The sequence below is a fragment of the Pseudorca crassidens genome, chromosome 19 (genome assembly GCF_039906515.1).
Source record: "Pseudorca crassidens isolate mPseCra1 chromosome 19, mPseCra1.hap1, whole genome shotgun sequence".
Lineage (NCBI taxonomy): Eukaryota > Metazoa > Chordata > Mammalia > Artiodactyla > Delphinidae > Pseudorca > Pseudorca crassidens.
The window spans coordinates 11,182,555-11,206,334 of NC_090314.1; the positions used below are offsets into that span (position 1 = coordinate 11,182,555).

Consider the following 23,780-nt stretch of genomic DNA (forward strand, 5'->3'; position numbering starts at 1 on the left):
CTCCTACCGGGTCCCAGTAGTATATTTTGGGTCCAGAGCCAGGACAGGAGCTGTTAGGCTGACACCCATGAGGTTAATCTGCACGTACAGTAGTACCAAGTACCTGAGTACCGCAGGTGCCGTCCCTGCCTACTGACTGTCCTTCCGCCTAAAGGAAAACCAAAACAACAAAACAACAAAAAAGCAAAAGTCCTGGGCTTCCCTGGTGGCGCAGTGGTTGAGAGTCCGCCTGCCGATGCAGGGGACGCGGGTTCGTGCCCCAGTCCGGGAAGATCCCACATGCCACGGAGCGGCTGGGCCCGTGAGCCATGGCCGCTGGGCCTGCGCGTCCGCAGCCTGTGCTCCGCAACGGGAGAGGCCACACACACACACACACACACACACACACACACACCCCGCAAAAGTCCTGTCCTTTCGCCCAGGCCCTGTGCCTGGGATCAGAGGTTGAGCCCTCCTGCTGCTGCCAGGGTAGCTGCCGCCACTCTGGGACAGAGCTAGGTTTAGGCCAGTCTGCAGCCACCACCTGAAGCAGCCCCACGGGGCAGCCCCGTGCCCTCCTCCCGGCGCCCTAAGCTTGCCCCACCTCAGCCAGGCCTCTCCTGCCACGGACCCCTGGTCTGAACCTCAGCTGTGAGGATCGTGTTGCTATCCCCCCTACTCAGCTGTCAGGGGCCCCAGACCTCCCTTGAGATATCCATCTGCAGGTCAAGGGGTTGGGGACCAACTGCCACCACTTCACCTCACCAGCGGGGTCCCAGCTATCCGCATGGCCCGGGAACCTGCACTTGCCCCTTCTGATTTCCCTCCGCCCGCCCATTCCACATGCTGAAGGCGGGTCCGCAGGCGTTGGGACCTGGGGGCAGGCCGAGACCTGGGGCTGGGTGGGGTGCGGACCGGTTGATGGGTTTCACGGAGGAGGAGGACGACGTGTTTGGGGCTGAAGGGTGCCGTAAGGGCCAGGAGGCAGGGGCACGGGGACGACGGGGAGAGCTGTGGTCAGACCGGGTGGGCCAGCTGTTGGTGTGGGGAAGCCGCGGCCGCCAGGCTCCGGGCTCCCAGGCGATGAAGGAGTGGCTGGGGCTCCGCGGCGCCAGACCAGCTGCCCAGCCAGCCGCGATCTCCGCCCTCCGCGCCCCGCCCCCGCGGCCCGGCTGCCGACTAGAGGCCCGCCGCGCCCCGCCCCCGCCTGCAGTGCCCGGATGTGAGTGACGTGCGGCCGCCATCTTCCTGTCCCGGGCAGCCAGCGCCAGTCGGAGCCAGCGCTAGCCGCCGCCGCCATCACTGCTGCTGCCAAGTTCTCCGCCCGCTGCCCCCGCCATGTGAGTTGGCGCCCGCGCCCGCGCCCGCACCGGGTGGCCTGCGCCGGCCGCCGGCCGCCGCCCTTAGGCCCAGGCCCAGGGAGGGCCCGGGGTTCGACTTGCGCCCCCCGGCGCGCCCCGCATCCCGAGACCAGGCCGGCGCCAGTGACTGCGCGCAGGCAGCCGGAGGGCCCCGCGTCCCCGGCTGGCCGCGCGGGCCCTGGCCGCGGGAGGGAGCGGACCCGGCGTGCGCCCGCCCCGCCCCTGTCATCGCTGCCGCCTGTCGTTTCGGGTCCACCCTCATTTGACAGGCGGGGAAACTGAGGCCCGGGGGGGGAGGGGGCCTCACTCAAGGTCACGCAACAACTCGCTCGCGGGGCCGGACGGAGTCCAGGGTTCCCATCGGGTGGCTTTCTTCCCGGGAAGCAGGAAGGGAGGGACGGATGGATGGACAGGCGGATGGGCGGGGCCCTGGCTGCGGAGCCAAGGGCTCCAGGCCTTGGGTCTTGATCCGTCCCTGCCCTTCAGGTCGGCCACGGCTGCCACCGCCCCCCCTGCCGCCCCGGCTGGGGAGGGAGGCCCCCCTGCGCCCCCTCCAAACCTCACCAGTAACAGGAGACTGCAGCAGACCCAGGCCCAGGTGGATGAGGTGAGTTGTGGGGGGCGGGTGTCAGGCCAGTGGGAAGGACCCTGAGGGTTGGGAAACAGGTGTGCGGGCCCATCTGGGGTTGGGGGTGACGGCACTTCATGTCAGTGAGTTTGGGGACAAAAATATGTCATGCCCGGTCCTTGTCAGCATGCAGTTGGGAGGGCCGTGAGGTGTCAGTCAGCCTTGCTAGCCTGGGGTGTTTCACCCTGGGCGGGTGTGCTCTGGTGATCGGCAGGCTGCTTGAGGCTCGGTAAATAGAGGGTGCTGCTGTGATATCTGAGATGTCTGCCTACCAGCATGCCTTGGCGCATCTGCGGCTATGCTAGGCATGTTCTGTGTATGTTCTTGTCATGTTAGCCAGGCAGCATCAGGGTGCGTGTTCTATATGTGGGTTCATGGTGGAGGAGTGCCCTTTGCGCTGGGCCTTGGCACACTCCCCCTGCTTTGCGGGCCTTCCCCCAGGTGGTGGACATCATGAGGGTGAACGTGGACAAGGTCCTGGAGCGGGACCAGAAGCTGTCGGAGCTGGACGACCGTGCAGATGCACTCCAAGCAGGGGCCTCCCAGTTTGAAACAAGTGCAGCCAAGCTCAAGCGCAAATACTGGTGGAAAAACCTCAAGGTAAGGGTGGAGGCAGGCGGGAGGGCAGGTAGGAGGAGTGGGGGGTGGATGGGAGTATCATGGTCTGTCTCACTGACCCTCCCCTCTCGCCCCCAGATGATGATTATCTTGGGAGTGATTTGCGCCATCATCCTCATCATCATCATCGGTGAGTAGGTGGGAGTGGCTAGGGCCCCTTCCTGAAGAGGTTTCCCCTGTCATTTCTGGGTTTTGAAGGTCATTAACCTAGTTTTTACTATTCAGCAGAAAGCACATATAGCTGCCAATAGAAGTTCTGATTTATACACAGCCCCAAACCTTGAAGCTGTTTAGCTTGCTCTTTGCGTGAATCTGGGCAATTTCTCTTAAGATTTTTGGAAACAGGAAAGCTGGTGGATCCCCACTGCTCCCTTGAGGACCCTTTGGGCCTAGGAGCCCAGTCTGGGAACCCTGGAATTGGGGAGTGGGAGAGCAGCAAAGACCCAGGGGCTTGAGAAACAGCTAGGAAGCCAACCACCCCACTGTCTGAGAGCTGTGGTCTCAGAGGCCCAGAGAATTAGGGGTCTGTGGCCCCAAGGCCATACCGTGGAGTTGAAGAGACCTTGGAACCGACCTGTCCAGCCTCTTTGTGTTACAGATGGAGAACCTGAGGCCAAGAGGGGAAGGGATGTCAACCGGCTGGGAGGTGGGGAAGATGGGAGCAGGGCCGGGCTGACACACTGCTTTCTCTCTCTCTTTCTCCCTTCTCCCTCTTCTTCCTTCTCTTTCCCTCTCCACAGTTTACTTCAGCTCTTAAACCCCTGAGGAGCCTGCCCTGCCCAGAGAAGGGCCTCTCCCCCCCACCCCCAGCTGCTCCTCCACCTCTCAGCCATATCTTCCAGCCCACCTCCCTGGATCCGTGTGTGTGTGTGTGTCGTGTGTGTGCCCCCTTGTAAATAGCCAGCTGTTATTTATACATATATAATATTATATATATTTGGTCTGTTTGTAGTTTTATTACTAGAAGATTTTTTCCGGTTGTCCTTAACACCCCTTCCTGAGGTTCTCATCACCTCCTTTTTCTCTTTCCCTCCTTCCCTTTCTTCCTGACCAGCCCCAAGTCCCCTTCATTTGCATCTGTTATGCAGTCCCCTCTTCCTCCTTCCCTTGGATTTAGCTGATCCTTCCTCCCGCCCTGGACTTCCCCATACCTCCACCCCCTGCAAAAATTATAAAAAGCAACTGTCCAGGCCTCCCTAGGTGCATCTTCTTTGCATCTTTGGGAGGCTCCGAGACTGGTCCCTTATGGTCCTGAGAATCCCAAGGTCTTTTGGGAGCTTCCAGCATGTTAATTAGCATCCATTTGCCTACTGACATCCCTTTTGGTTTCCTTCTCCCCCCCATTTTCTCTTCTGTTCAGTCTTTCAACCTGTGTTTCTTTTTTACTGAGGAGTTAGTCCCTGTTGGTCCTTGTATCACACTTTCATTTGCATGACGTTACTTGCAGGTGGTGGGGAGCCTGGGCTTTTGGGGAGCCAGGCTCTTCTGGCCCCCAGGATTGCCTCCTCCTAGCCCCCCTAGTCCAGTTTGCCTCCCCTACCCCGATTTTCCAAACCTCTTGTCCCTCCTTTCCCTCCCCCCAGCTGGTGTGTAAGTGTCTTGGAGTTCAGTGTGTTATGATGGACCAATAATTCTGCCACTTGGAGTCTCTCCCCACATTCCTGCTCCCCAGTTTCCGTGTGGGGTGCTCAGTTGACATTCCCATGGGGTCTCCCTCCCTCCCATCTGCCTGATCTGCCTCCTCCTCCTCCCACCAGGAGAGTTGGGGGTTGGCCACAATCTGATCTCTCTTGGGAGAGGTGGCTGCCAGTGTGTCGGGGGGGTCATCACTGCCTTGGGGAGGATGGGGCAGGGCAAAGAATCCCTCCAGTTCCTTCCTGAAATCTCTGGCCCCACCCCTGCTGGGGGCTGAACTGAAATCCCTCCTCCCTCATTGGGGGGTGTTGCCCCGTCACTGCCCAGCTCCTCTGACTGCCCCCTTGAACTCAGGCTGGGAGTACTGGTCACTGCCAATGTGTGCATGGGACGCGCTGCAAGACGGGGATTCTTGCCCCTCTCCGGGTCTCCTCCTTAGGTGAAATGATGAAGGAAGGGTCTAATGTCTTTTTAAATGGCACAATTTTAGGGGTCTGAGGGTGCAGTCCCTTAACCTGCCACTGGAGGGCACCCCCTAAACTCTTTCTTCCCCCCACAGTCGAGGTTCCTGTGTGGAGGGGGAGCAGGGAGATCGAAGCTGTGGTGTGAAAGGGTAGGGAGAGATGCTGGGGGTGAGGGTGCTGTGTTCTAGACCCCCCATATTATCCCAGTATCCCCTGCCCCCCTTCCCTCACCCCATGCCCCCAATTCTGTGGCGCATCCAGATTGTGAAAATGTACAATAAATGTGTAATGAGTAACCAGGTGGTGTTTTAAGATCTTTTCTTAACCAGTGGGAAGCGTATTGGATCTGCAGGTGTAACAGGAAGGTTGAGAAGATACATCTGGAAGGGACAGCTTTGCCAGGGGGCCTGACCTTGGGCAGGGCAAAGGCAAAGTGTGATTCACCAAGTGGCCACGAGGGGGCACCAGGAGTTGATAATGGGAAATGTTCATGATCCCACTGTCTCTCGGTCCCGTGAACCCTGAGGTCTGGGCTTCCCAGCTCCCCCCCCCCCACTTCCCTGCGGGCATGCTCCTGCTGTTTATTGGATCCCTTTCTACTCCTTGATTTAAGTCTCAAATGCTCTGCAGTCTCTCCCGTGGTCATGTACTCCTAGGCGTGAAGTAGATGGACAACAGTGAAACGTCTCTCCCTCATTGTGCCTAGCACAGTGCTACATCCAGAAGGCGTTAGTAAATACTTATTGAACAAAACAGCTCAGGGAGATCCAGCTGAGTGCGGTGTGGAGCTGGCTGTAGATGGCCTGCTGCCCCTGCACTCTGTTGCCCGACTGGTGGCTCTAGACCCCATACTGAACTCCTTTAACCTCCAGCTCCATAACGCCCTTGACGTGGCACCCTAGCATCCCTGCCCACAGGCACTTATAACAGTGGGTGGTGAGTGCTAGGTGAGTTCTGGAGGGCCCACTTTTCTGTGCTGCAGCATGAGGATTCAGCAGCCTAGGAAACCTAATAGTGTTTCCCAAACTTCTAGGCTCCTAAGAACTACCGGGAATGCTTTTAAAAATAGATTTTCAGGCCCCTTCCCCGGAGATTGATTCCGCAGTTGTAAGGGACCCCGGTGATTCTTATCATTATGTATACAGTCATTATAATGTTCATCACTTGTTGAGGGCTTACTATTTTCAAGACAGTGCTCAGGGCCTTTTTGTGCTTCATCTACTGAGTCCTTCACATATTTAGGGTTCCCGCAGGCCTTAGGGCCCACCTTTATCGTATCAGGGACCTGAGTTCAAATCTTGACCCCACCAGAGACTAGCGTGTTAATCCGGATACATTATGTAACCTCTCTGGATCTCAGTCTCATTTGAGACAGTGGGAAGTAGATCAGCCGCCTCCTCCGGGTTTGTAAGCGCATGGCCTGGCCCACAGAAAATATCTGGGAGGTGGCTATCATCTTCATCGTTACCACGCGGCACTGAGACCTGAAGATCGCTTCACCGTAATGCCAGCAGCTTCCAGCTTCAGGGAGCTTCAGGAACCCAGGTCCACAGTCCCAGCGCGGGGGCGCTCTTGTCACGCGCCTAACGGCTCACAAAGCGCCCCCACCAAAGCCACCACTGCTCACATCTGCGCCTGCGCAGACTCGGCCGTCCTGGGTTAGCGTGTCGTCAAGGAAAATCCCCAGCTTCTAGGTAAACAAGTTGCCGCGTGAGATCGGCCGCACGTGTCCTCTACAGCTCCGGGACTTCTCAGCCTATGAGAAAATTTGGAGGACTGGACTGGCGTCCGCGTCACCGATCTAGGCGGGTCGGGGGACGCTGCCACAGCCAGTAAGAACTTCGGAGGTGGATGTGGGCGTGGCTTTCGGTCAGCTTCCAATCAACGTGCTAGGGTGGCCCCTCCCGGACGTGGATCTGTCACTGCTGGTTGGCAAACTGACCAATGAGAAGATGAGGGAGGCGGGTGGCGCCAATGGTGGCAGTGCGGGGGCTGCGCGGCCGCACGCGGCGCGGGGCATGGGTCGGCGCCCTTCGGCCAATAAGCTTGAGGGGCGTGGCATCCTGGTCGGCGGGCGGGCCTGGAGAAGCGAATCCAAGTCTCCTTGATCCTAGTTAGGAAGAAATTGGACGGCGTGCGCGCTGAGCGGTAAGTGCTCAGGCGTGGAGGGTGAGGAGCGGCGGTCGGTATGGGTTTTTCCACGGTGGTTCTGTAAGGAGGGGTGTTAATGCATTGCCGTGAGGGGGATCTTGCAAATGCGTGATCACCGCGGTGGGAGCTCTGATGGTTACGGGGGAATAGGGGCTGCGAACTCAGCTCTAGAGAGAGGGGAGCGGGAATCCTTGACATCAAATCCCTCAACGCCCTAGGGTCCCTGTACCCCTGACTGCCGCGGGGAGGGGCTCAGAAGCCAGCGAACTGAGGGAGCTGAGAACCCTACTCCCAGGGAGGTACGGGACAGGACCCCTGAGAGCCGGTGGGAGACGTTCCAGTGCGTGACTGCTGTTTTGGTAGGTGCCTTAAGCACTTGAAATAGGCAGGGGTTCTGAGGCTGGAGAGAGGTCCTGCTAGGGCAGTTGAGAGGGTACCAAAGGGGGTACGGTGATTTGAAAAAGGGTGGGGTGATGATTTGTGTGACCCTGAGCTAGTCACATCAGGGCTCTGGATGTCTTTCTCATGTGTAAAGGGGAGGGGTTGGGACTCGGAGCCATCTTTGGGAGTAAACGTGGGGTAGCAACTGTCGGATCCTGAGAGGGAGGATGGGCTTGTGCAGATTGGTTGTATACTTGTCTTCCTGAGCCCCTGGCGGTGAGGAGGCACCAACAGAGTGCTCTGGTGTCTGTCTGTACAAGCAACGAGGCCTGTGGTAAAGTGACCTGCGGTAAGGTGGAAGAGTGAGGAAGTGGGGTTCCTAGGAAGTCACTGGGGCTGGTGGCTGCTAGGGTGATCTCAAGGACTTTGTGAGCATGTGAAAACTGGGACTGTGATGATTTGAAGTGTGTGGAGAGTGCAAACTGAATGTCCCAGGGTAGAGGAGAGGTTGGATGGAGTCTGTGTTTTAGGCACCAAACTTAGAATTGGCTGAGTGTTTGAGAGGCCCAGGTTCCCAGAGCTGGTAACACCTCAAAGGTTCCTGAAGGGTAAGAAATCAGAATGACAAGCCATTATCAGAGCTCAGATTTGAATCCTGGGTCCCATTTGTTAAGAGCCTGAGAACTGATTATGAGACATTTTAGGCAAGTTTGGTAACTTCTGAGCCTTAGTTGGTCCTTGTGGAATGGGGATAATTATACCCATCTCACAGGATTGTTCTGAAGATTAAATAAGATAATGTATGTAAAGTGCTCAGCGCAATGCCTGGGTCATGTTTTTAATTTTTTTTTTTTTTAGGTAAAAGAAAATTGCTATAGGGTGACAAAAGAACAGTGACAGGGTGTAAGATTTATGTGAATGCTGTGGTTGGGAACTATTCTCATACTTTTTTTTTTGCAAATTTTGGTGACCCCCGCCCCATTTCCCTCTTCCTGGTTCTTGTCTTGAGGCACCAGCCCCAAACCTTCATTCCTCCCTTTTATCCCTCTCCCAAGATCCAAGGCCCCAGGCTGGGCCACTTGCTCTTTCCCAGTTCGAGTTCCTCATCCTAGACCCATTCTCCTCCCTATCCCTCCTCCCTGTCTCTGCTACCATAGTAACAAGAGATTCAGGCTCTGAAGGGGGCCTCAGGGAAGGAGCAAAGGTCTCTTGCAGAACCTGGCCTCCAACTTACCCGCCCTGGCTTTGGGATCGGGCCAGCAGATGTGTACAGTCTGGAAGAGGGGGAAAGCCAATGCCAGGAGCTGTAGGAGCAAGCCAAGGGGAGGGCGGATGCGAGTCTGGAGAAGAGAGCCAGGCGTGGGGGCGGGGGAGGGGGGGACCCCTTCCTCCTAATCCTCTCTCCAGGAATCCCTGGCGTTGGGACAGGATGGCTATCGTTGGGTTGGGGGGAGGCGTCCAGGCTCGGTGCATGTCCTGGGCTACCAGCCAAAAGAACATGATGTTCCCAAGTTCTCTGGCCGCCGCCCTCTCGGGCTGGCCGCCTCCCAAACCGCTGCCTCTCCAGCCTCCCTGCCCCACATTCCCCGGCTGCCTCGCCCCGCCCCCTTCCTCCGCTTGACGTCACCGCCGCCTCCCGCCCCCTCTCCTCCATTGACGGCAGCAGGGTCTGGTTACTGTGGGGACCGTGAGGCAGGATCCTGATTAGGGCCTTGAGAGCTGCTGGAGCGCTGGACCCTTTTGTCTACGCAAAAGGAAAATATGGAGGTGGAGGTGGAGAGCAAGGATCGCCTGTGCCGGGGGAGATCACATCTAGAGCCCTAAGGAGTGCTGAGGAAGAAGAGAAAGGATGTTTCCAGAGAAGAGGTGTCTGAAAAGGAGACAAGGGACTGGGCCACAATATATGAGTTGGGGGGGCATTTTCAAGGAGAGAAGACTGAGAATCCAGGCTCCTCAATCCTTTATTTCCTGTGTTTTCTTGCTTTGGTTTTTCTGGGTTATTCTGTAAGCTTTTCTACAGAGCCCTGACCCTGCCCACCCCCTCACCCCACCATGGGGAACACAATTGTTAAGGAAAGCTTAGGCCACGTAACAGGCGTGTGCACCCACGCTGATTACGTCAGCATCAGCCTCTTCACTTGCCACCCACGTTTCCAGGGAGCCCTGAGAGGAACTACACATCAGTCTTGGATGGAGGGGGTCTGTGTAACTGAAGCTCTTCGCGGCCCAAGCTGGCACTTTATTCCCCCAAATTTAGGACTCAGTGTTCTGCTTCTTGCCTCTTAAAAAAAAAAAATTATAATTTCCAGCTCCTTCTCTATTACTGAGGCCCCTCCCCCTCCCCTAGCTCTAGTTACAAAGTCACCATGTTTATGATCACCTACTGCGTGTCAGGTTCTCTCCTGGGGGCTGCGGAATACAGTTAAGGAGACAGGTGATGAGGTCCTTGGCTTTCTCTTCTCCTTGCGGTGGGGACCTGAAGCCCTTGCCACCCCACCTTTGTCTAAGGTCTCTTCTCTCAGCCACCGCTTTGTTCCCCTGCAGCCCTGGCTGCCTGGCCCCTACTTTTGGTGCAGCCGTAACTGTGGGTGGCTGCATCCTCAGGAGAGAAGCACTAGTCACCACGTAGGTTGCCCGGTGACCTTTTCTCTGATTGGCCGTGGAAACACCTGCCATTGTTTCCCTTCACAGCTCCTGTTGGCTCTGGCTGCCCCTTCTATTGTTTGCATCCTTCCCCCCACTCCACCCCCTCCTCAGATGTGGACCCTCGATTACCCTCCTCCTAGCTGTCCACAGGATTTGAAGTGTCAGAGGAAGGGATTGGGTAAAAGGGCTCTATTGTGATGACAAGGCTGGGGAGGGGAACCTAGGAAAGGCCAAGCTGGGTTTTCTGTCCATCTCCTCCCAGGGACCAGCTGTCTCATCCAGCTTGGCCCACCTCCTAAGGTCTGCATTCTTTCTGCCCACCCCTGGCAAGGCCAGGGTGTCCTGTTGTGCAAGGCTGGTCGGTTCAGGAAGTAGAGTTATCTTAAATACCTACTGTGGCCCTGGTATGTTCTCTGAAGAGGGACAGCTTACCTCCCCTCCCTTCCCCTCCCCTCCCTTCCATTATTTACTGTACAAGGCGTCCCGCGCCCATTGGCTGGGCTGTGGTGTCTGGGGCCCTTCAGCCCAGCGCCAGCACCCAGATCCACGTGCGCCCGTGTGTGTGACACAGCCCTGACCTCAGTGGGGGCCAGTAGCCAATCAGGCGCCGGGACGAGATCCCCAGCCAATTGGGGGCGGGGCCTGTGGCTCCGCCGGCAGGAGGCCAATGAGGGGCAGCGCCTGGCGTTATGCAACCCGCCTCCTGGCCCCGCGGAGCTTGCACTCAGCTGCGGGCTGCAACGGTGGCGGGCAGGCGACCGGAGGGCGCTCGCGCGGCCAGGTAAGCATCTCCGCGGCCACCCCAGGGGCCGGTCTTCGGCCCGGAGGCTGACTGCCGCCACTTCCAGCCTGATGGGCCGCTTTCGGCCTGGGCACTCAGACGGCACACCAATAATCCGCCTTCCTTGCCGTTGTCCACCCGCTCCCTGTCCCCGGGGACCTAGGTATTCCTCACAATCCTGCACTGGGCGTCCGCACTCCTGAGCTGCCTACCTTACCTCCAGCTTTGCCCCCAACTCCCAGCTGCCCCGGCCCCACACCTGACCCTCATCAGGCATGCCCCCTGCTGCCTTTGTCACTCGGGGGTCTCCGGTTTTGCCCCAGCACCAGGACCCCTTCGGGCTTTCCACGCTTCCCGCGCTCCCTCCTCCAGTCCCTGGCCTCGCGCCGGCTGTGATGTCAGCCCGGTTCAAACTGGAACATCTCGTTCCCGGTGCTAGTTCCTGCTGTTGGCCACAGCCTTCCCTTTTCTCCTGAAGCTCAGAAAATGCTCTGAGGTTGGGGGTGTGGTTGGAGGGAGAGAGTAAGGGAACAGCCGTCTCTGGCCTTTGTCCGTCCCTTGGTCAGAGCAGAGTGTGTCTGCTTCGGATGGCTGTGGGGGGGGGGGGTGGCGGTGGCGGCGAGTGTATAGAAAAGTAGGGGACCGAAGAGAGGATTCCTGGGTTCCTGACAGGCCTCGGTCCTGGGGGTCGGGAGAAGGTGCAGGGGCAAGAGGAGGAAAGGCTGTGTTGTCTTAACCAGAATGATTGGGATCCTGGAGAGCGCCAGTCTAGGGGCTTTTGCGCGGAGGGCGGTGGTGGTTGTGTTTTGCCCTGGGGAGCAAGGCCAGCCTCTGAAACCCCGATGGCTGCCCCTCTTCCTACGGCCACTCGGCCCTCCGGGGACTGGGGATCTATTAGAGGTGGGCGACCCCTGGTCGCGCTTGCGAGTGCGGGAGTGTGTCGTTGCCCCGTTTCCGCCGAGAAATGGGGGGGGGTCGCCCCCTCCCCCGCCCTCTTGCGGGCCCTCCAGCAACCGCTGAGCTCAGCCGCTGACGTCGGTTTCCCTGGCGACCGCAGTGGCGGCGGAAGCGCGTGGTAGGGCCGCGCAAGTCCGCGCGCATGTGCGGCGGAGGTGGCACCGCCCCCGGATAAAATTAGCCCGGAGGCCTAAATATAGAAGGCGGCAGGCTCGCACCCTGCTCCGAGGCCTTGGAGTTCCAGGCGGAGTGGGGGCCTGATGGGAATTTGGGAATGGGAAGTATCCAGGCTGTGGCTCACAGCTGAAGTTCTTTCTAGTCGACCGCTTAGGTATTACCTCCTCAGGCCACGCTGGCAGGGGATGTGGGGGAAGGACCAAGAGAGGCCCCTTTCCACCTGCAGCCCCCCGACGCTCCCCCGCCCCGTACGCGGACAGGAAACAGAAATTGCTTAGGCTCCATATTGGAAGCCTGGGTCTCAGGAGCGTGGGGACCTGAAAGGGAGGAGGCTGAATGAAATTGGCAGGTGTTGTGAATTTACAACCCAGGTTTTTCTCCTTCTTGTCTCTCTTTTCAGGCGCTGGCTGTGATCAAACTTCTCAGCTCTCTGAGGCTTGAGTCTCCCACCTCGCTCCCCTGGCCAGGCCTCCCGGCCCCCTCGTGCCTCTCTGGTGGCCTCTCCGCCTTCCCTGTTCTCCTGCGCTCCCCATGGCCCAGACATGAGCGGCCCCCTCGAAGGGGCTGATGGGGGAGGGGACCCCAGGCCGGGGGAATCCTTTTGTCCTGGAGGGGCTCCATCCCCTGGGCCTCCACAGCATCGACCTTGTCCTGGCGCCAGCCTGGCTGACGACACGGATGCCAACAGCAATGGCTCCAGCGGCAATGAGTCCAATGGACCGGAGTCCAGGGGTGCATCTCAGCGGAGCTCACATAGCTCCTCCTCCGGCAATGGCAAGGACTCGGCCCTGCTGGACACCACTGAAAGCAGCAAGAGGTGTGTTTGGATGGGTTGCAGGTGCTAGTAGTGGTCTTTTGAGCAGACTGAGCTGGGAGACAGGCCCGTGCTGCTGCCCACTTTCTCCTCATCTTGGGTCTGTTGCTTCTCCCCTAGCACAAACTCTCAGAGCCCATCCCCACCCAGCAGTTCCATTGCCTACAGCCTCCTGAGTGCCAGCTCAGAGCAGGACAACCCGTCTACCAGTGGCTGCAGGTTCGTGGGGTGAGGGCTGGGGGAGAGGGCTGGGGGCCACGCTCTGGGGCTAATGTCTATACCCGCTCCCTCCCTGTGGGCCCTGCAGCAGTGAACAGTCAGCTCGGGCAAGGACCCAGAAAGAACTCATGACGGCGCTGCGGGAGCTCAAGCTTCGGCTGCCACCAGAGCGCAGGGGCAAGGGCCGCTCTGGGACCCTGGCCACGCTGCAGTACGCACTGGCCTGTGTCAAGCAGGTGCAAGGTGAGTGGTGCTTCCTGGGAGGGCAATGTTCAGGTCCTGGGCTAGTACCATGGGGGCAGTCTCCTCACTAAGTGTGCTGCTGCCCGCACCCTGCAGCCAACCAGGAATACTACCAGCAGTGGAGCCTGGAGGAGGGCGAGCCTTGTGCCATGGACATGTCCACCTACACTCTGGAGGAACTGGAGCACATCACATCTGAGTACACGCTTCGCAACCAGGTCAGCGCAGCCCAGCCTCTGTATCCCGACGCACCCCCAGCCCCACTCCCACAGCTCCTGAACCTGCTCTTGTCTTTGCTTTCTCGCCTAGGATACTTTCTCCGTGGCTGTCTCCTTCCTGACAGGCCGCATCGTCTACATTTCTGAGCAGGCAGGTATCCTGCTGCGCTGCAAGCAGGATGTGTTCCGCGGTGCCCGCTTCTCAGAGCTCCTGGCTCCCCAGGATGTGGGCGTCTTCTATGGTTCCACTGCCCCATCTCGCCTGCCCACCTGGGGCACGGGGGCCTCGGCAGGTGAGGTCCCGAAGTGCTTGGGGGGAGGGATGAGCAGTTCCAGGAAGCACCTGCCATGAGGGGCCAGGGGCCCCAGGTTTTTCCTTGCTGGGTTCTTCTCAGCCCAGGAAGGGGATGGGGAGCTGTGCTTACTGTCCTCCTGGTCTGTCTCAGGTTCAGGCCTCAAGGACTTCACCCAGGAGAAGTCTGTCTTCTGCCGTATCAGGTAGGCAGGGGACGTGGGAGAAGACCCCTTGCACCTCCCACACCCCGTTTTTCTTTGCTGTGTGGCCCATGACCTTGAGGTGGGTGGTGGGTGGCTCTTCACTGACAGTCCCTAATGCCTCTTTCTCTTCCTTGCTAGAGGGGGTCCTGACCGAGATCCCGGGCCTCGGTACCAGCCATTCCGCCTAACCCCATATGTGACCAAGATCCGGGTCTCTGATGGGGCCCCTGCACAGCCGTGCTGCCTGCTGATCGCAGAGCGCATTCACTCTGGTTATGAAGGTGGGCGGGCCAGGCGCCTGGCCTGGTTGGGGTAGGAGGAAGGGGGCCTTCTCTAGGCTGGGGGTGAGGCAGGACGGGAGTGTGGGAGACAGCTTTGGAACACAGAAGGTATTGTTAAAATGAGGATTTGAACGCCTCTTTAGAGGTAGAGTTGGATGAGAGCCCTAAGCTAGGAGAAGGCAAAGGAGAGTACCTTGGTTTTCAGTTTCATTATGGGCATGGGGCACAAAGATTGTCCAGACCATCTTTGTAGGCTAGAGGGCCCAAGGCAGAGCTGTGGAGAGAACTGTCTGCCAGCCAGCCTGGGCCTGAGGCAGCATGGAGGGCTGAGGAGCTGGACCGTTCTGGAGGAAATCCAATGGCCACACTTTCTGTGCCTCAGCTCCCCGGATTCCCCCCGACAAGAGGATCTTCACTACGAGGCACACGCCCAGCTGCCTCTTCCAGGATGTGGATGAAAGGTGAGGTCAGGACCTGGAGAAAAAGGAGGTGTCCAGGGCCGAGGCTTTGGCCATTCTGATGCCTCCTGTCATTTCAGGGCCGCCCCGTTGCTGGGCTACCTCCCCCAGGACCTCCTGGGGGCCCCAGTGCTCCTTTTCCTGCATCCCGAGGACCGACCCCTCATGCTGGCCATCCACAAAAAGAGTGAGTTCCTTTCATCCTGCGCTCCCTTCCGGCTGTCTCCAGGGCTTCCTAACAGCTGTCCTTGTGATTGTGTCTTTCAGCGCCTTGGCCTCTTGGATTTCGGGTGGGGGGAGGCTCCAGGGGGCTCCACAACCTTACTTAGCTCTCCCTCCCACTGACCCGCACCTCATTTCTCACTCCCTTCAGTCCTGCAGCTGGCTGGCCAGCCCTTTGACCACTCCCCTATCCGCTTCTGCGCCCGGAATGGGGAGTACGTCACCATGGACACCAGCTGGGCTGGCTTCGTGCACCCCTGGAGCCGCAAGGTGGCCTTTGTGTTGGGCCGCCACAAAGTACGCACGTAAGTGGGTGGTGCCCTGGAGGGCGGGCCAGTGTGGAGGGGGCAGGGCTCAGCTCATCCTTCCCACCCCGCAGGGCGCCCCTGAATGAAGACGTGTTCACTCCCCCAGTCCCCAGTCCCGCTCTCTCCCTGGACCCTGATATCCAGGAGCTCTCTGAGCAGATCCACCGGCTGCTGTTACAGGTGAGAGTTGAGGGGACGGGGCTTGAGAATGAGGAAGGGGTGCGGAACAAGGCCTTGGACATCTGACCTGTCGCTCTTCCTGCCTCAGCCTGTGCACAGCCCCAGCCCTACCGGGTTCTGTGGAGTCGGCCAGGTGACTTCCCCAGGCCCTCTCCTCAGCCCTGGCTCCTCCAGTGCCAGCAACGGGGGTGACGCCGAGGGACCTGGGCCTCCTGCACCGGTGAGTGCCTCTCTGCCACTTTACCCCTTTAGTCTCCCGTTCCCTTGTTCTCAGAGTCAGCACTGCCAAACCCAGAGGAGCCGCGTCCACCTCCTTTTCTTTCTCGTCCTGCTCTCATAGTGATCTCTGCTCCTCCCCACTGGGGCCTTTTTCTTTTTTTTTTTTTGCGGTACGTGGGTCTCTCACTGTTGTGGCCTCTCCGGACGCAGCGGCCATGGCTCACACACAGGCCCAGCCGCTCCGCAGCATGTGGGATCTTCCCGGACCGGGGCACGAACCCACGTCCCCTGCGTCGGCAGGCGGACTCTCAACCACGGCGCCACCAGGGAAGCCCTGGGGCCTTTTTCTTGCGCTACGCTCTGGGCTCCCCAGGCTGGCCACGCCCCCCCAATGCTGCCCACTGCCCTGCCCCACAGGTGACCTTCCAGCAGATCTGTAAGGACGTGCACCTGGTGAAGCATCAGGGGCAGCAGCTTTTTATTGAGTCCCGGGCCCGGCCTCTGCCCCGGCCCCGTGTCCCTGGTGAGTTGGTGAGGGTGTGGGTGAGGAGTGAGGCCTGGGGCGGGGCGGGTCCCATGACCCTCAGCCCAACCCAGAGGAGCTTTTCTCTCCTCGGCCCAGCTGCAGGCACATTCAAGGCCAAGACCCTTCCCTGCCAATCTGCAGACCCAGAGCTGGAGGTGGCACCTGCTCTGACCCAGGCACCAGTAGCCTCGGCTCCTGAGGAGGCTGAGCGGAAAGAAGCCTCGGGTTGCTCCTACCAGCAGATCAACTGCCTGGACAGCATCCTCAGGTAAGGCCATCCTGGCCCATTCTCCCGCTTGGGCCCCGGCCCTGCCCCACCCAGGCGCTGCTCTCATGTCTTCTGGTGCTTCCTCAGGTACCTGGAGAGCTGCAACCTCCCCAGCACGACCAAGCGCAAGTGCACCTCCTCCTCGTCCTGCACCGCCTCTTCGGCCTCCGACGAGGACAGGCAGCGGGCGGGAGCGGTCTCTGTGGGGGCCGAGAAAGGTGAAGAGCCAGGCCATCCTGCCTCCACAACCCTGTCCTCTGTTCCTGCGTCTGCATTTCTGTCTTTGGGGCCCCACCTCACTCTGTCCCGTCCCCGCCCAGCCTCCAGATCTCCACGCTCCTCTCTCTCCCCACCCCCACTGGGGTTTCCTCTCCCAACCTCCCAGCGGGGCGATAACCGGCATCTCTCCGTACAGATCCATCGGCAGTGCTGTCTGGGGAGGGGGCCGCCCCTCTGAAGGAGCCGGTGGTGGGAGGAGGCGCCCTGAGCCCGCTCGCCCTGGCCAATAAGGCGGAGAGCGTGGTGTCCGTCACCAGTCAGTGTAGCTTCAGCTCCACCATCGTCCATGTGGGAGACAAGAAGCCCCCGGAATCGGGTACGGGCGTGGCTGAGGGGGGTGGTGCCCGGGCTCCCTCTGCTCCCCCAGCCAGCGTCCCCCCTCCTGCCGGCTGCCTTTTCCCGCCCTCTGGTTCCTGATGGAGAGAAGGAGGCCCCCGTCTTAGCTCAGGGCTGCCGCTTCTTGCTCTCCACCCGCCCGCCAGCCTCTGCCGCCTTGTCTGTCCCTCATCCTGCTTCCTGTGTTCTCACCGTCAGTTCACACACAAAGTCTGGGGTGTAGTTCAGCCTGAGGTGCTGCCCGCAGACGGTCGAGGCAGGGACTGTTGAAAAGCCCTGAAGGGTCTTCGGGCATTGACCTGGAAAACGAGTGAGGGAAGTGCGAGGTGTGGGCTTCCCTTCCAAGGAGTCACGGGGGGGTCATCCTAGGGTAGTGCCACTGACGAGGACTGAGTATCCCTTTCTTACCCTGGGACGGCTTTACACGGGGAAGAAGGCCCAGAGCCAGTTCTCGGTGGGGAGGTGGCCAAGAGATGCAGGGGAGGCCCAGGCTCGGCCGCAGGGCAGAGCCCAGGTCTTTGGCTAAGCTGCTGGACATGGAGGGTGCCGTGTGGTGTGGGTGTGCTAACACTTAAGGTGATTCTGACCTTTCCCCTGTCTCATCTTCCTCAGACATCATCGTGTTGGAGGACCTGCCTGGCTTGCCTCTTGGCCCAGCTCCCAGCCCAGCCCCCAGCCCCACGGTGGCCCCTGACCCAGCCGCAGGTGCCTACCGGCCAGTGGGCCTGACCAAGGCTGTGCTGTCCCTGCACACCCAGAAGGAGGAGCAGGCCTTCCTCAGCCGTTTCCGCGACCATGGCAGGCTGCGTGGACTTGACGGCTCCTCCACGGCCCCCTCGGGCCCCGGTGAGTTGGGTAGCCACCTGCCTGCACCCGGTCTAGGGCCAGACTGTCGGGGGAGGGGTTCTTGAGGGAGATCCTTGTGCTCCAGGGACCCAGGCTATTGCCACCTCCGCCACCAGGGCCCTGCCTAGGGATGGCCCCTCGCTAGCTCCTCCCCAGCGGGCGGGGGTCCAGGCTGCCGCCAGAGGAGGGCAGCACTGAGACAGGCAGGCAGGGGCGCTCTGCTCCAGGTAAGCCACTCCAGGCCCAGTCTGGGGGCTGGGGCAGGAAGCGAGCCCACTCAGGACTCAGTTGCTGCTGACTGGGAGATCTGTGTAGACCGGCAGGGAGGACTGGGGCGACTTCGGGTGGGGGCAGGGCTTCAAGGGCAGGTGGCAGCCCTCCAGGTGCCTGAGGGAGGCCCCCTGCAGGCGGGCATAGGGCTAGGAACTGGGCTTTCCCGCCCACCTTGGCTCCATCATGAGCCATGCGGAGCACGGCCCCACTGGCAGGAGGGTCGCCCAGGCTGGTAGTTGCCTGCTGGACCGGAGCCACCTGCCCATTCGTCCACGACCTCGCCTGCCTGCTGTCCGCCAGCAGGCCTCGGTCTTCTGCACACCTGCAGCACCCCGCCTCGTGTAACCTCTCCTCCCCCGGCCGCTTTGTCAGTGATTCCCGCGTCTTCCCTGAAGGTCCCCCCACCTCTCCAGAGTCCCCTCTGTTACATGTGGGCCAGGGAGGCAGACTCTCTGGGGCCTATCCTCTCCTTGGTCCGAGTGGCAGGGCAGCCGGCTGGGGTGGCAGGGCTGCTAACCCCCAGGTCGAGGGCCTTGCTTACCCTAGTCTCTCCCCTCAGGCTGCCGCCACGGCCCCGCAGCCCCCGGCCGCCGCCACCACTGCCGATCCAAAGCCAAGCGCTCCCGCCAGCACCCGACCCCTCAGGCCGAAGCCCCCTGCCCCGTCTCCCACCCGTCACCTGTGCCATCCTCTGCCCCCTGGCCCCCACCACCAGCCACGCCGCCCTTCCCGGCTGTGGTCCAGCCCTGCCCCCTCCCCGCGTTCTCCCCCAGAGGAGGCCCCCAGCCTCTCCCTCCTGCACCCACATCTGTGTCTCCTGCAGCTTTCCCTGCCCCACTGGTGACCCCAGTGGTGGCCTTGGTGCTCCCTAACTATCTCTTCCCTGCCCCACCCACCTACCCCTGTGGGGCACCCCAGGCCCCCGCTTCCCACTCCCCTTCTCCGTCCCTGCCCCTGCCGCCCCCCAGCCCTCCCCGCCGCCCCGACTCTCTGCTCTTCAACTCGAGATGCAGCTCCCCGCTCCAGCTAAACCTGCTGCAGCTTGAGGAGCCCCCCCGTGTCGAGGGGAGTAGTGCTGGGCACCCCCCTCCCAGCGAGGAGACTGCCGATCCAGCGGCCAGACCGGTGAGCACCGAGGCCCGCCCCCATCCTCTTAGGGCCCCCACGCGGCCCTCTCCCCTGCTCCTCCCGTCGCTCTTCCTCCTGCCCCCCGCCCACCTGGCGTGCCCAGAGGGTGGTGTCGTGGGGTGGGAGGCCCCAGCTGCGTTTCTGAATGAGGCAGAAATCAGCTGCCTCATCTGTGAAGTGGGGACAGGCCCGTCTGTCTGACAGGTGGCGAGGACATCCCAGTAACTTCTGAGCGTGCCTCTGCTGCTTGGAAAGGGCCCAGCGCCACGGCGCTGCTCTGCGCCAGCTCTCATCACTCAGCCTGGGCCCACTGTCATGGAGTGGGAAGAGGCCGCTTGGCTTGGGTGCGCTCCCGGCCAGAGGCAGCAGTTGAAGGGAAGCCTAGGTGCTGATCCCTTAATCCCGCCCCTCCCCTCCCCCAGGTGGAGATAACTGAGTCCTCCAACCAGGACGCGCTCTCGGGCTCCAGCGACCTGCTGGAGTTGCTGCTGCAGGAGGACTCGCGCTCTGGCACGGGCTCTGCTGCCTCGGGCTCCTTGGGCTCTGGCTTGGGCTCTGGGTCTGGCTCAGGCTCCCATGAGGGGAGCAGCACCTCAGCCAGCATCACGCGTGAGTGCCCTGCCTCCCACAACACCTCCCGGGGTAGGACAGTGTCTGGGGGGTTGGGAGGCCAGGCCCCACTTTGGCCAAGCAGCCTGGGCCCCTGCCCTGCTTCCTAAGGCCAGTGGGCTTGAGCGAGGCCTGGTGGAGCGCCGGGCGGCCTGACTCTGTTGGTTGCCCGCCCCTCACTCTACAGGCAGCAGTCAGAGCAGCCACACGAGCAAGTACTTCGGCAGCGTCGATTCTTCCGAGGCTGAGGCTGGGGCTGCCCGTGCCAGGGCTGAGCCCGGGGACCAGGTCATTAAGTATGTGCTCCAGGATCCCATCTGGCTGCTCATGGCCAATGCTGACCAGCATGTCATGATGACCTATCAGGTGCCCTCCAGGTGAGGACTTTCAGGGACCTCCTCTGCCTCTTCTTCAGAGGAGTGGGGAGGCTGGCGGCCCACCCTCACTGCAGCTAACTTGGGGTTTTCTTTCTGGGCCTGGCTCTGCTCTGGGGCTTTCCTGTTCTGCCCTCCGCCCCTTGGAGCCCCACCATTAGTCAGGCTGAGGGCAGCTTTCCTGGTCCTGGAAGGCCTGAATTCCCAGAGCACCGGTTCAGGGGAGGAGCATGAGGCAGTGAGTGGGGAGCTGGGGAGTTGAGGTAAAGGAAAAATGCCAGCCTCGTGGGCCCTGGCCCCAGCTCCCATTCTCTGCCTCCTGAACCCCTTCCCGGAGCAGGGACATGGCCTCTGTGCTGAAGCAGGACCGGGAGCGGCTCCGGGCTATGCAGAAGCAGCAGCCTCGGTTCTCAGAGGACCAGCGGAGGGAACTGGGTGCTGTGCACTCCTGGGTCCGGAAGGGTCAACTGCCTCGGGCCCTTGATGTGATGGTGAGAAGTCAAGTCTGGGCCAGGAGGGAGAAGAAAGAATTGAGCTCAAGTTGAAAGGGTAGAGGCTAAGGGCTGATCCCCTCATTGTTCCTTGAATCATTAATTCTGAAGGACGTTAATTCCACTAAATTTGCTGCTGGGTTATTTAGTGTTAAACCACGTGTGTTTTGGTAGACCTTTTCTCGGCCAATCTTATGCTAGTGTATAGTGCGGTCTGGGTACAGGGTACGATGCATTTTCCAATCTTGTTGACCCCATGCGCATCTGTATGGATTAATGTTTCTTGGGCATACATTTTGGGAAGTACTCTCGAGTTGGGGAACAAGGGGAACTGGGGTGGCAGGTCAGCAGTGAGAACTCTGCCTGACTTGCTCATATCCTTTCTTTCTCCAAGGCCTGTGTGGATTGCGGTAGCAGCACCCAAGACCCTGGCCACCCTGATGACCCACTCTTCTCGGAAATGGATGGACTGGGGCTGGAGCCCATGGAGGAGGGTGGGGGCGAGGCGGGTGGCGGTGGTGGTGAGGGCGAGGGCGGTGATGAGGCCCAGGCCCAGGCCCAAGCTGGGGCCGCGGTCTCAAGCTCTCAGGACCTGGCCATGGAGGAGGAGGAACAAGGTGGGAGCTCATCCAGTCCAGCCTTACCTGCCGCAGGAAATGGCACCAGCTAGACTACATTTGGGGCCACCTCCGGGAATGCATGAGAAGCTTCCTTCTCCCATGTCCCAACTCGCAGAACTCAGACGTGGCTGGACCAACCAATAGAAAACTGTCCCGGCTTCTCCCGCTGTAGGGGGTGTGGGACCTCCCCCCGTCAGCAGCCCAGGATCCAGGGGCTGCCTCTGGCCTCTTAGAGAACAGAGGGTGGCACTCTTTAGCCCAGCCCAGAGAAGCCGCACCTCCCATCCCTGCTGAGGAGTCGTTCCTTCCCCTGGACAAGGTTGCTGACAAGCTGCTGAAGTGGTTCTCCAAGCCCCAGCTGAGCCGGAGTCCCTGTCCCTGCGGCTTGGGGCTGCGTTTATTTATTTGGAGAGCCAGCCCTCTGAGGCCCAAGCAGGACCCAGTGGTCCAGACCCCTAGCTGCTCCGGGGTGGGGGAGGTTGGTGGACCGTGGAGTCCCTGGTGCTGCCCCTCAGGTGGGACCCAGGTGTTCTCAGCTGTACCCTCTACCGCTGACATTTGTGTTTTTGATATCGTGTCTGTTATTTTTTAATATAAAAAGAAAAAATACCAGGACTTTGTGGAATGAACTTTGGGGGTTGGGTTAGGGGAGCTCTTTGTGGGGAGGTGTGGCGCCCCCGTTTCCGGAAGGTTGTAGTGAGAGTGAGCCATTCCCTCCTCTGAGGACCCGCATCCCTCTTCTCCACAAACCCTTTCTCACTGAGAAAGCAGGTCAGTCTAGGTGGCTAAGGGACGGGGGGGGGCCACGCAGCCATTCATAGTCGAGTTGGTCCCCAACGGTGTGGGAGAGAGGCGGGTGGTGCAGAGTATTAACCCTCAGGCTCAGAGCTTGGGAAGGAAAGGGGGAACCTTGGAAAGGATGAGTCACTGAAGCCCCGTGGCAGCCGTTATTTCGGTCGTCTCGATTAGTGACCCTCAGGAACAGCTGATCTACATCTAGACTCAACAACCCACCCAACGGCGCCGTGGCTTAGCTGGTTAAAGCGCCTGTCTAGTAAACAGGAGATCCTGGGTTCGAATCCCAGCGGTGCCTGGGACGGTTGACTCTAGTATATTATTGCTGCGAAGGGGACACATTTCCAGACTTTGACAGGGCGCCTCTCTGTAGTACATATGGAAGGATTATTCTTCTTACCAGCCATCCCATTGCTACTTGAGTCTCCCTCCCTGTGCACTTTTAGTGCGAATTTGGAGGCTGACCCCAGCTGTCAAGAACCAGCGTGTAGCGGCATCCCTTTGTCTGCCTTCAACGGTGTGGGAACGGTTGGGCCCATTTTGTACTGTGGCTCGGGGCAGGGAGAGAGAACTGGAAAGTCTCCGCTTCTGTAGGGCCGTTGCCTCATAAGCGCACGCGCACTGACATCAAGACAGTGCTCGCAAGAGGCGGGCGTGTTGATAGGCAGCTATAGTTCCGCAGGCCCCGGTCCGCAGGCGGCTGTGATGGCCGAGTGGTTAAGGCGTTGGACTCGAAATCCAATGGGGTCTCCCCGCGCAGGTTCGAATCCTGCTCACAGCGTCAGTAGTTTTGGGAATGAATACTACTGCCGCCTCCGGTGAAGAAAGCAACTTGCTTTTCCAGTGCTGTCTTTCCCTGGAGCAGATCCCAATTTTATTCCAAGACTCTCAGGGACTGAGCCACCCAGGACCTGTCCACGAGCGCCCTCTTGCGGGCCTCAGATTCCTGCTTCTACTCCTCCTCCAAAGGTTATATCAAGCAAAAAGCCGTTTTAACTGCCAATTTGAATTCATAACTCCAAACTCAGGTGTTTTCTCAGTGCTATTAGCAATCATATCACATTTCCCCATCCATTTCCCCTCCATCTCTCCTATACGACTCTTTCATTCCTTTTCACACCAAACCACGAATCCCTTCATCCTCCTTCAGCTTTACTTCCTGTTTCACTATGTTTCAGTACCAAAACACTATGGTACTGGCACAAAAACAGACATATAGATCAATGGAACAGGATAAAAGCCCAGAAATAAACCCACTCACCTATGGTCAATTAATCTACAACAAAGGAGGCAAGAATATACAATGGAAAAAAGTCTCTTCAATAAGTGCTGCTGGGAAAACTGAACAGCTACATGTAAAAGAATGAAATTAGAACATTCTCTAACACCATATACAAAAATAAACTCAAAATGGATTAAAGACCTAAATGTAAGGCCGGAGACTATAAGACTCTAGAGGAAAACAGGGAGAACACTCTTGGACATAAATTGCTGCAATATCTTTTTGGATCCGTCCCCTAGAGTAACGTAAATAAAAACAAAAATAAACAAATGGGACCTAATTAAACTTAAAAGCTTTTGCACAACAAAGGAAACCATAAACAGAATAAAAAGAACCTACAGAACGGGAGAAATATCTGCAAATGATGCGACCAACAAGGGATTAATTTCCAAAATATACAAACAGCTCATACAGTTCAGTTCAAACAACCCAAGCAAAAAATGGGCAGAAGATCTAAATGGACATTTCTCCAGAGAAGACATACATGTGCCAACAGGCACATGAAAAAATGCTCC

General features: G+C 59.3%; 2 protein-coding genes and 2 non-coding genes across 11 annotated transcripts; all 4 read left to right on the forward strand.

The window, feature by feature from the left end:
- Positions 1-1,165: 1,165 nt before the first annotated feature.
- On the forward strand, positions 1,166-4,981 carry VAMP2 (vesicle associated membrane protein 2). The gene is made up of 5 exons (XM_067717578.1): positions 1,166-1,319; positions 1,827-1,947; positions 2,410-2,568; positions 2,665-2,716; positions 3,327-4,981. Coding segments are annotated over exons 1-5 (351 nt in total). The 5' UTR covers positions 1,166-1,317; the 3' UTR covers positions 3,344-4,981.
- A 1,736-nt stretch (positions 4,982-6,717) lies between these two features.
- Positions 6,718-21,800, forward strand: PER1 (period circadian regulator 1). Of its 8 annotated transcripts, none has more exons than XM_067716746.1 (23): positions 6,718-6,833; positions 12,179-12,595; positions 12,713-12,811; positions 12,900-13,054; positions 13,151-13,272; positions 13,364-13,565; positions 13,719-13,770; positions 13,909-14,051; positions 14,434-14,512; positions 14,590-14,696; positions 14,883-15,036; positions 15,111-15,219; positions 15,308-15,439; positions 15,856-15,961; positions 16,061-16,232; positions 16,320-16,450; positions 16,648-16,827; positions 17,460-17,693; positions 18,526-19,091; positions 19,517-19,703; positions 19,891-20,080; positions 20,418-20,568; positions 20,963-21,800. In XM_067716746.1, the coding sequence occupies exons 2-23, from the start codon at positions 12,321-12,323 to the stop codon at positions 21,236-21,238; spliced, it is 3,822 nt and encodes a 1,273-aa protein (XP_067572847.1). In that variant the 5' UTR covers positions 6,718-6,833; positions 12,179-12,320; the 3' UTR covers positions 21,239-21,800. The 8 variants fall into 8 exon arrangements, with proteins under 8 accessions (XP_067572847.1, XP_067572848.1, XP_067572850.1 ...); XM_067716747.1 differs by lacking the exon at positions 6,718-6,833 and adding an exon at positions 6,878-7,195; XM_067716749.1 differs by lacking the exon at positions 6,718-6,833 and adding an exon at positions 7,282-7,566.
- Positions 21,801-22,207: 407 nt separating this feature from the next.
- On the forward strand, positions 22,208-22,281 carry TRNAT-AGU (transfer RNA threonine (anticodon AGU)). Its single transcript has one exon. It is a non-coding gene; the product is annotated as a tRNA-Thr (tRNA).
- A 401-nt stretch (positions 22,282-22,682) lies between these two features.
- TRNAS-CGA (transfer RNA serine (anticodon CGA)) lies at positions 22,683-22,764 on the forward strand. Its single transcript has one exon. It is a non-coding gene; the product is annotated as a tRNA-Ser (tRNA).
- Positions 22,765-23,780: the final 1,016 nt, after the last annotated feature.

Bases quoted from the DNA above. Each gene is read 5' to 3' on its own strand.
- VAMP2 (XM_067717578.1), top strand. The intron at 1,948-2,409 runs GTGAGTTGTGGG...GCCTTCCCCCAG, and splicing joins CCCAGGCCCAGGTGGATGAG to GTGGTGGACATCATGAGGGT. The intron at 2,569-2,664 runs GTAAGGGTGGAG...TCTCGCCCCCAG, and splicing joins ACTGGTGGAAAAACCTCAAG to ATGATGATTATCTTGGGAGT.
- PER1 (XM_067716746.1), top strand. From the start codon at position 12,321: ATGAGCGGCCCCCTCGAAGGGGCTGATGGGGGAGGGGACCCCAGGCCG. The intron at 19,704-19,890 runs GTGAGTGCCCTG...CTCACTCTACAG, and splicing joins CACCTCAGCCAGCATCACGC to GCAGCAGTCAGAGCAGCCAC. The intron at 20,569-20,962 runs GTGAGAAGTCAA...TCTTTCTCCAAG, and splicing joins CTCGGGCCCTTGATGTGATG to GCCTGTGTGGATTGCGGTAG.